This window comes from Trifolium pratense, linkage group LG2 (genome assembly GCF_020283565.1).
Source record: "Trifolium pratense cultivar HEN17-A07 linkage group LG2, ARS_RC_1.1, whole genome shotgun sequence".
Taxonomy (NCBI): domain Eukaryota; kingdom Viridiplantae; phylum Streptophyta; class Magnoliopsida; order Fabales; family Fabaceae; genus Trifolium; species Trifolium pratense.
In genome coordinates this window covers 56,586,750-56,596,983 of record NC_060060.1, presented here as the reverse complement: position 1 = coordinate 56,596,983, position 10,234 = coordinate 56,586,750, and the positions used below count along the sequence as shown (strand labels likewise).

General features: G+C 32.6%; 2 protein-coding genes across 2 annotated transcripts; both read left to right on the top strand.

The window, feature by feature from the left end:
• Positions 1–653: 653 nt before the first annotated feature.
• On the top strand, positions 654–2,416 carry LOC123905093. The gene is made up of 3 exons (XM_045954732.1): positions 654–1,221; positions 1,368–1,453; positions 1,517–2,416. Exons 1-3 carry the CDS (start codon positions 654–656, stop codon positions 2,414–2,416), a joined length of 1,554 nt encoding a protein of 517 aa, XP_045810688.1.
• A 3,717-nt stretch (positions 2,417–6,133) lies between these two features.
• Positions 6,134–9,992, top strand: LOC123906909 (receptor-like protein kinase HSL1). Its single transcript, XM_045956927.1, has 2 exons — positions 6,134–8,986; positions 9,222–9,992. Exons 1-2 carry the CDS (start codon positions 6,340–6,342, stop codon positions 9,629–9,631), a joined length of 3,057 nt encoding a protein of 1,018 aa, XP_045812883.1. The 5' UTR covers positions 6,134–6,339; the 3' UTR covers positions 9,632–9,992.
• The last annotated feature ends 242 nt before the right edge of the window (positions 9,993–10,234 follow it).

Here is a 10,234-nt window from a genome sequence, read left to right as displayed (position 1 = left end):
TTATGGTGGAGTATGATAATTTAATTTGTCGGTATAGACAATGAGAATTATGATTGTCGGTGTAGACAATGAAGATTGAAGACCATTACAATCAAGGTGGAGATTGTTGGGATTGATTGCAATGTAAGTCTCACATTGCTAATGAAGAAAAAGAAGGAGGTTAAAAAATAGCTATTGAAAGTCCCACATCGCTTAGAATTGTGAAGCAAGGAGGAAATCAAAGCTATATAATGGACCTAAGAGCATCATTATCGGTCGTGTCTACACATTTGCCAAGAGGCACATGTCAGAGTGCTTTGGATATTTAGCCTTCAGTTCCATTCCTTGTTGCAGACACATTCATACTAGTAGTAACGCTTCTACTTTCTTTTTGCCATAGTTTTTCTTTTTTTTAATCATTAAAAATGCATTGAATTTTCACAACGGTAATGTGCATTGAAAATGCATTTAACAACTCCTTTTTTACATTAAATTGCAACGGTCATATTTTATTTTTCTAGAATAAATAGACCAAATTTTATCATAATTTTTCATTCACATCTATCCTAAATTTTAACTTTTTTTTTTGAATGATATGGTTCCAAAAAAAAAACTTTTTTTTTTAAAAAATTCTTCTATACAAAACTTCTCTTCAATATTAAATTTCTCTTCACATGGATCCTTCCGATCCTTCCCACATTGCAAAAATGTTCATGGATTATATGAATGATGACATCGATGAAGAACTTGTGAGACTTTACTTTGAAATTCAAGCGCAAGAAGGAGTTGCAAGCTCTAGCAGGCCGAGGCGTCAAAGAAGGAATATAGAGAGGAATCGTGAAGAGGGACATAATCGATTATTCAATGATTACTTTTCGGAAACTCCGGTATACACAGATGAGCAGTTCCGTCGAAGGTATCGAATGCATAAACATGTGTTCCTTCGTATTGTTGAAGCTCTTGGTCAACATGATGAGTATTTTCGGATGACAGTTGACGCAACAGGTAGATCAAGTCTTTCACCGCTACAAAAATGCACTGCTGTTATTTGTATGTTGGCTTATGGAGGATCTGCTGATAGTGTGGATGACTATTTAAGAATTGGTGAAACAACAACACTAAAATGTGTTGATAAGTTTATAAGGGGTGTGATTAGCATATTTGGGGCACAATACCTGCGAAGGCCAACTACTGAAGACGTTGAACGCCTTCTACAGATGGGAGAGGCACGCGGCTTTCCTGGTATGTTAGGGAGCATTGACTGTATGCATTGGGAATGGAAAAATTGTCCTGTTGCTTTGAAAGGACAATAGTGTGGATGACTATTTAAGAATTGGTGAAACAACAACACTAAAATGTGTTGATAAGTTTACAAGGGGTGTGATTAGCATATTTGGGGCACAATACCTGCGAAGGCCAACTACTGAAGACGTTGAACGCCTTCTACAGATGGGAGAGGCACGCGGCTTTCCTGGTATGTTAGGGAGCATTGACTGTATGCATTGGGAATGGAAAAATTGTCCTGTTGCTTTGAAAGGACAATAGTGTGGATGACTATTTAAGAATTGGTGAAACAACAACACTAAAATGTGTTGATAAGTTTACAAGGGGTGTGATTAGCATATTTGGGGCACAATACCTGCGAAGGCCAACTACTGAAGACGTTGAACGCCTTCTACAGATGGGAGAGGCACGCGACTTTCCTGGTATGTTAGGGAGCATTGACTGTATGCATTGGGAATGGAAAAATTGTCCTGTTGCTTTGAAAGGACAATATGTTCGAGGTGATCATGGTAAACCCACTGTTATGCTCGAAGCAGTGGCTTCACAAGATTTATGGATTTGGCACGCATTTTTTGGAGTAGCGGGTTCAAACAATGACATCAATGTACTAAACCAATCTCATGTCTTCAATGATGTTCTCCAAGGGCAAGCTCCTGAGGTAAATTTTACTGTTAATCATACTGAATACAACATGGGTTATTATCTATCAGATGGCATTTATCCTGAATGGGCCACATTTGTGAAAAGCATCCCAATGCCACAAGGGGATAAGAGAAAATTGTTTGCCCAACACCAAGAAGGTGCAAGAAAGGATATTGAACGGGCATTTGGAGTTCTTCAATCTCGATTTGCAATCATACGCAGCCCGGCTCGATCTTGGCATTTGGATGCACTAAAGCGTATAATAGATACGTGCATTATATTGCACAACATGATTGTTGAAGATGAACGCGCTACATATGGTGGCAATTTTGATTATTCTTATGATCATTTAGGCGACGCAACTGCAGTACCTGATGCTTCTAATATTGATTTTCAAGATTTCTTACGTAGAAGATTTCATGTTCGTGATAAGCAAATTCATCGTCACCTTCAACAAGACTTGGTAGAACATATATGGGAACGTTTTGGGCCTGAAAATAACCATAATTGAAAATTGTTTTAAATCTATATTTTTCATGTATTTTGTGCTAGTAATTTATTTTAAAGTTTATGAATTTGTTTTATTGTATTTCCTTATAAATTATTAGTGTTATGTATTGTGTTATTTAATATATTTTAATATATTTTTAATTTACTTGGATTCATTTTAAATATATCCCCGTCTTCTTTTTAATGTATTTTTATATATTATTGGAATTATTTTGATTAAATGATACATTATTCAAATATTAATGTAAAATATAAATATGAGATATAATGGGGTCATGTGGGACCCATTTTAGAGTTTTTAGTGGGTTGTATGGATATTTAGAAAATGTAGTTGAGTTGTTTATGTAATTGGGAAATGTAAAATAATATAAAAGAATAAGTGGGACCCATTTAAAGAATGGATAGTGAGTTCTTGGATAATGATGCTCTAAGTTCTTTGTTTATAATTACACCAAGCAGTAACACTTGTAAACACTTTAAGTTTATATTTGTGTCTTTTTGCTTTTCTCTTATGCTCTTGTTTAAGAGTATTTGAGATGTAGTTCAAATATTTACTTTGGAGAGTGTGGGTGTATTGGGGCATGGGGTGATTGAGAGTGAAGTCTATGTGTTGTAACAATTTTCACATAGTGTTTATTCTCTGGTTGTCGGCTTTGACAACGACCGTGGTTTTTTCTCCGATTTGGAGTTTCCACGTTATATTCTTGTGTTGTTGATTGCGTACTTTTATTTTCTCTATGCCGGTTTTTCCCAACAGGGTGGGGTACTATATTTGAACACTTAAAAATTGTGGTTAATAATATTTTAAAATATGATTAATTAACCAAGATATTGAACTCAAGTGGTTAATGAACTTTATCATTCATAAAACTTGAATACAATGTCTAAGGAGAACAATTTTTTACCAAATATTACTTATCTTAAAGTTAAACTCCAAATTATTATAGGAGAATTACTTTTACCGCCCTACCGGTTATTCGCGCGTCCTGCAACTTTTCCGTTTTACCCTTCCGCTATTTAAAAATGGAAAATTTTGAAAAATGTCGCCCGCTACTTAAGTAGCGAACGTTATAAAGGTAGGGTGCTGATAGGGTGTTTTGTGAGGAGTCCGCTACTTAAATAACGAATATAAATATTTTGATAAATTTGTAAGGCGCATCTGAAAATCAGTAGGTTACAAAATGTCACCTCTTACTATACTCCCATCCCTTAGGGCCGAAAGATTAACACACACAATGACTAATAAATTGTGACATTTTTATTTTTTTATTGATCATTCTTTAAATATAATTAAACACATTGTGTTTACTATTTATATTATTGTTAATTTATAATCAAAATTGTGCGTCAAAATAAGTATATTATTTCGTTAGTCTAAAAATCAATAGTCAAAGTTGACCAAATTCATCATTTTGATTGGCTTTTTGTGCACAATTCACGGTTCTTTATCTCAATCCTCCACCCAAAAAAGTCCTCCACCAAGAGATACAAACTCAGTTTGTTATTTACCTTTCTAGTTATTATTATAGATTATAGACAGATATCTAATATGGATGGCTACATCTTGCTGCATATGAAGATTAAGGAATAATATTTTATGGAAAATGCTAAAACGGTGAATTTCGGGTACTAGTTAAACATTTTAATACGGAAATTTTTTATGAAGTTTGTGTATTTAATGTCTTAAAATTGTAGAAAGTTGTCATTATTTTCGCACACAACTCAATTTGGATCAATAATTCACCAAACGTATACCGAAATGACCGTAATCGAGTTATCTTTCCACAGAATCAAACCTCGCTAAATTTGGAGTTACAAAGAGATATTAATTATCGTTTTAGTCAAGGTATGTCCCCCAAAATTCTGCACAAAATCTGCTTTCGAGTCACAACTTCAAAACTTCGCAGAGAATTCCATTTGGATCCATAATTCACCAAACTGGTACCGAAATGACCACAATCGAGTTAGCTTTCAACATAATCAAACTCCACTAAATTTTGAGTTACAGAGAGATATTAATTATCATTTTAGTGAAGATCTGTCCAATTACTAATATATATATATATATATATATATATATATATATATAAAATTACACCGGTGTAACATTTGAGTAATGTTACACCGCTCAATAACGCTTTAATGAATACAAATTTTACAAAATCCACTGTTTGATTGAAAGTTTATATCATATAGATCATATATGTTAGAATTTATAAAAATCTAAAATCGTTTGATATGTTATTGAGATCGATCAAGATAAACGGTATTCAATAAAAACGCATAAACCATTAATCATGATTGGTCTCAATAACATACCAAACGATTTTAGATTTTTGTAAAAATTAATATGGATGATCTATACGATATAAGCTTTCAATCCAGCAGTGAATTTTGTAAAATTTGTATTCGTTAAAGCGTTATTGAGCGGTGTAACATTACTCAAATGTTACACCGATGTAATTTGATCTCTCCCCATATATATATATAATTAGTACATTGATATAAGTAACAAGTTATATAAGCAAAAATTGGTCAACAAAAGTAAATGTATTTGATCTAAATTTTTAACCAAATACATCATATTTGTTTGACTCATTTTTGCTTATATTTAAAGACGGGGAAGTATTTTTTTAAGTTATGATCTTGACCCACTTAGTAAAAATTTTGGATCCATGAATATTATTTCAACCAACATGTTTGGTAAATAAATAAATTTCTTTTTAATACTTTTAAAATAAATTCAATTAAAATTTTAAAAATAAAAATAAATGAGTTAAAAATAATGAGGAGCGGGGAGTTTATGGGTGGTTACTAGTTATCTCTTATTTCTATGGGAATGTAAGATTCTCACATTTTAACATGGGAATGGGAATAAAATGTGAGGAAGTCGTGTGTAAATTGTATTCCCAACAATAAGAAGTTCCTAGACATAATTTATGAAAGGGGAGGGATCAAAACAAACATTGAAACAAAATATTCCGAAAGTTTTATTCTTTAGAATAAATTTGTAATCTATGAAACAAACAGACTCTTAGAAACTAATCGTTAGTTTGTTTAGTATTGATTGATGCTGAACTTGGTAGGGATGATTACGGTTCGATCCTCCATAATTGCGATCGAGAAGGGGTTGAAACCGATTGCCAGAACTAACATTGGTATATTGGTGGTAAAAATCATAAACAAAAAATAATAATAATTAGCAAGCTCCCTACAAATTTCCTGGTAATTTACGAGTAACATACAAATTATTCTTAGTCAAAAAAACATACAAATTATTCAATTTTAGACTCCACAAAAAAAAAATTTGACTAGCATCTTAAATTATACTCCCTCCGGTCCTTTTTATAAGGAACAATTTGAAAAAATCACATAGACCAAGGAATCACATTTAACATAATTATTTTCATTTAATACCCTTATAAATTTAAATTTATTCCATATATACTCTTATTTAATTACTCTTTATTCAACTAATTTACTTATTTTTAAATTTTCTCTTATAATAAATAAGGGCATAAGTGAAATTGAACATTTAAAACATTTGAAAATTGGTCAAAGTTTCTTATAAAAAGGACCAAATTTTTTGCCCTAAGTGTTTCTTATAAAAATGATCGGACGGAGTATTAGTGTGAACATAAAATCTAACCACTTGTGTCATTTGTGTCAACGGCACAATTGCTTATACATAAGAAACTCTTGTAACACACTAAAGACTAACTAATCATTTCACTATACTATAAAGTTTATCTTTGACCTATTCAATAGAAATACTGAAATATATGTAACATATATATATTATCCTAAGTTTCAAAGCAAGCTAACAATTTCTCATCATCTTCCTATCTTGTCATTGAACTTTGCACACACATGAACTCATTCACATGCACACATTATCAAACCAAAAAAAACCAACACACATAGATGACAACATCATCATCATACATGAAACATCATACATTTCACTTTGTTCTGACTTTATTGTTCATCTTATTAAACCATACAAATTCTCAATCTCATTCTAATCAATATAATCAAGAACATAAAGTCCTATTAAATATTAAACAATACTTTCAAAACCCTTCTTTCCTTAACCATTGGACATCAAATTCCAATCATTGTTTTTGGAATGAAATCATTTGCACAAATGATGATTTTGTTACTGGAATCACTCTTTCACATATGAACATCACAAAAACAATACCACCCTTTATTTGTAATGAACTCAAAAACCTAACACATGTTGATTTCAGTTCCAATTTTATCCCTGGTGATTTTCCAACACTTTTTTATAATTGTTCAAAGCTTGTTTCTTTAGACCTTTCTTTGAACAATTTTGATGGTAAAATTCCTAATGATATTGGAAATTTGAGTCCTAGTTTGCAATATCTTAACCTTAGTTCAACAAATTTTCATGGTGGTGTTCCTGATGGGATTGGAAAGTTGAAGGAATTGAAAGAATTTAGAATTCAATTTTGTTTATTGAATGATACTGTTTCTGATGAGATTGGTGAATTGTTGAATCTTGAGTATTTGGATTTGTCTTATAATACTATGTTTCCTTCATGGAAATTGCCATTGAGTTTGACCAAGTTGGAAAAATTGAAGGTTTTTAATGTTTATAGCTGTAACTTGTTTGGTGAAATGCCTGAAAGAATTGGAGATATGGTTTCTTTGGTGAGATTGGATATGTCAGATAATGGTTTAACTGGTGAAATTCCTAGTGGTTTGTTCTTGTTGAAGAATTTGAGTATACTTTTTCTTAACAGGAATAATCTCTCTGGAGAGATACCTAGTTTAGTTGAATCATTGAATTTGACTAAACTTGATCTTGCAATCAACAATCTTGTAGGGAAAATACCAGAAGATTTAGGAAAGCTTCAAAACTTAACATGGTTGAGTTTGTCTATGAATAGTTTATCAGGTGTCATACCAGAAAGTTTAGGTCTTGTTCCGTCTCTTACTGATTTTCGTGTGTTTTCGAACAATTTATCAGGTACAATTCCTCCTAAACTCGGTCGCAGTTCAAAGCTCAAAACCTTTCATGTTTCATCTAACAGTCTTGTTGGAAAGTTACCTGAGAATTTATGCTATTATGGCGAGTTACTTAACCTGACAGCTTATGAAAATAGTCTTAGTGGAGAGTTACCAAAATCACTAGGAAATTGTAGTAGCTTGTTGGAATTGAAAATTTACAAAAATGAATTCTCTGGTATTATTCCTAGTGGTCTTTGGACATCATTCAATTTATCATACTTCATGGTAAATACTAATAAATTCAATGGTGTGATTCCAGAAAATTTGTCTTCGAACATTTCATGGTTCGCGATAAGTAACAATCAATTTTCTGGTAGAATTCCATCTGGAGTATCTTCATGGACTAATGTGGTAGTCTTTGATGCAAGTAACAACTTCTTAAATGGAAGTATTCCACAAGAGTTAACATCTCTTCCAAAATTAACAACTCTTTTGCTTGATCAAAATCAGCTCAATGGTCCACTTCCATCAGATATAGTATCATGGAAGTCCTTAGTAACTCTTGATTTGAGCCAAAACCAACTTTCTGGTCAAATTCCTGATGCAATTGGAAAATTACCTGTCCTAAGTCAACTTGATTTGTCTGAAAATGAATTTTCAGGCAAAGTTCCATCTCAACTTCCTAGGCTCACCAATCTCAATCTGTCATCTAATCATTTGACTGGAAGGATTCCAGGTGAATTTCAAAATTCAGTGTTTGCTACAAGTTTTTTGGCTAATTCTGGTCTTTGTGCTGATACACCAATACTAAACATCACTTTGTGCAATTCTGGTATTCAAAGTGAAAACAAAGGATCATCATGGTCAATTGGCTTGATTATAGGCCTTGTGGTAGTGGCAATTTTATTGGCTTTTCTGGCCAGTTTCTTGATTATCAAAGCTTTCAAGAAAAGAAAGCATGATTTGGATAATTCATGGAAGCTTATTTCCTTTCAGAGGCTCAGTTTCGATGAAACAAGCATTGTCTCATCAATGACAGAACAAAATATTATTGGAAGTGGTGGATATGGCACGGTATATCGAGTTGATGTCGATGGTTTAGGCTATGTTGCTGTGAAAAAGATATGGAATAACAAAAAGTTAGACGACAAACTCAGGAGTTCGTTTTGCGCTGAAGTTAAAATATTGAGCAATATTCGTCATAACAACATTGTGAGACTGTTGTGTTGTATCTCTAATGACGATTCTATGCTTCTTGTCTATGAGTATCTTGAAAAACATAGTCTAGATAAGTGGCTGCGCACGAAGAGTAAGTCATCGTCATCAACTTTCTCGGGTTTAGTACAGCCACATGTTGTTCTTGATTGGCCAAAGAGGTTGAAAATAGCTAATGGAGCTGCTCAAGGTTTGAGCTACATGCATCATGATTGCTCACCACCTATTATTCATAGAGATGTTAAAACAAGCAACATACTTTTGGATGCTCAATTCAATGCAAAAGTTGCTGATTTTGGACTTGCTAGGATTTTAGTCAAGCCAGATGAACTTAACACAATGTCATCTGTGATTGGCTCATTCGGCTACATTGCTCCAGGTGAATGACTTAACAATATTTTTTGCTTAATTTGGATCTGATTGATATTCATACTTGCTTAGTTTTTGCTTAAGTTGATAAATAGGAAACAAAGTGAAAATAAGATGACATTTTTGTAAAAAAAAGTGAAAATAAAACACATTTTTTGAAACCAAACTGGCCTAAATTATGTATCTAATTTTCTATAGGCATATAAGTTTATACTTAAAAGGGTTGTTTCATACTTGAATCGCAGAATATGTTCAAACAACTAGAGTCACTGAAAAGATTGACGTGTTTAGCTTTGGAGTTGTCCTACTGGAACTAACAACTGGTAAAGAAGCTAACTATGGAGATCAATACTCGTCTCTTTCGGAATGGGCATGGCGTCAAACTTTGTTAGGAATCAATGTAGAAGAATTGCTAGACAAAGATGTGATGGAAGCTAGTTACTTGGATGAAATGTGCACAGTTTTCAAACTTGGTGTCATGTGTACTGCAACATTGCCTTCCAGTAGGCCTTCCATGAAAGAAGTTGTGCAGATATTGCTTAGCTTAGCAGAACCATTAGCTTATAGAGAGAAGAAAGTTGGTCACAACTATGATGCTGATCCTCTTCTTAAGAATTCAAAAAGTGACACTAGGTTGGATGTTGATGATATGTGACAATTGGTCTAGTTCTTAGAATTTGTGCTTGGGCATAACTCTTTGTTAAAAGCCAGTTTAAAAGTGTAGAATTTGTGCTATTAGAGATATAGTAATGTATAAAGTAGGAGTGAGTTTGTTACTAGGATCTGTTTGATTTGCAACTAAAATACCAAAAAGTTATTTTGATATTTTAGACAACTTGTAATTCGTACAAAAAGTTGTCATGTAGTTTAGTGAAGGACAAGACTTTCAGTTTTAGTCCAATTCCTTGACCCCAATTTGTCCGGTTCTAAGAACAGTTTTAAAATCAAACACTATATAAAAGCTTGATGTAATCATTTATACTATTTTGCCTTCATCAATATAATATAGTTCTACACTTTTCTCTTTTTCTTCCATGAATGGCATGTTTTACTAGCAACTATGGAGCATATTCATGATAATGGAATGATTTTTATTTTTTCTTGGAGTACAAATATTATATTATTAGTGGAACCAAATCATACATATATTTATACTAGTTTTAATATGCACTAAAACATATACTTATGATAATGTCTGCCAAATTCTATGTTAATGATAATCCTAGTACATATTGGAATGATGAATTAATGAATCCAG

Coding starts and splice junctions, on each gene's coding strand:
- LOC123905093 (XM_045954732.1), top strand. CDS start 654: ATGGATCCTTCCGATCCTTCCCACATTGCAAAAATGTTCATGGATTAT. Junction 1,222..1,367: donor AGAGGCACGCGGCTTTCCTG/GTATGTTAGGGA, acceptor GGGTGTGATTAG/CATATTTGGGGCACAATACC. Junction 1,454..1,516: donor AGAGGCACGCGGCTTTCCTG/GTATGTTAGGGA, acceptor TTGCTTTGAAAG/GACAATAGTGTGGATGACTA.
- LOC123906909 (XM_045956927.1), top strand. CDS start 6,340: ATGACAACATCATCATCATACATGAAACATCATACATTTCACTTTGTT. Junction 8,987..9,221: donor ATTCGGCTACATTGCTCCAG/GTGAATGACTTA, acceptor CTTGAATCGCAG/AATATGTTCAAACAACTAGA.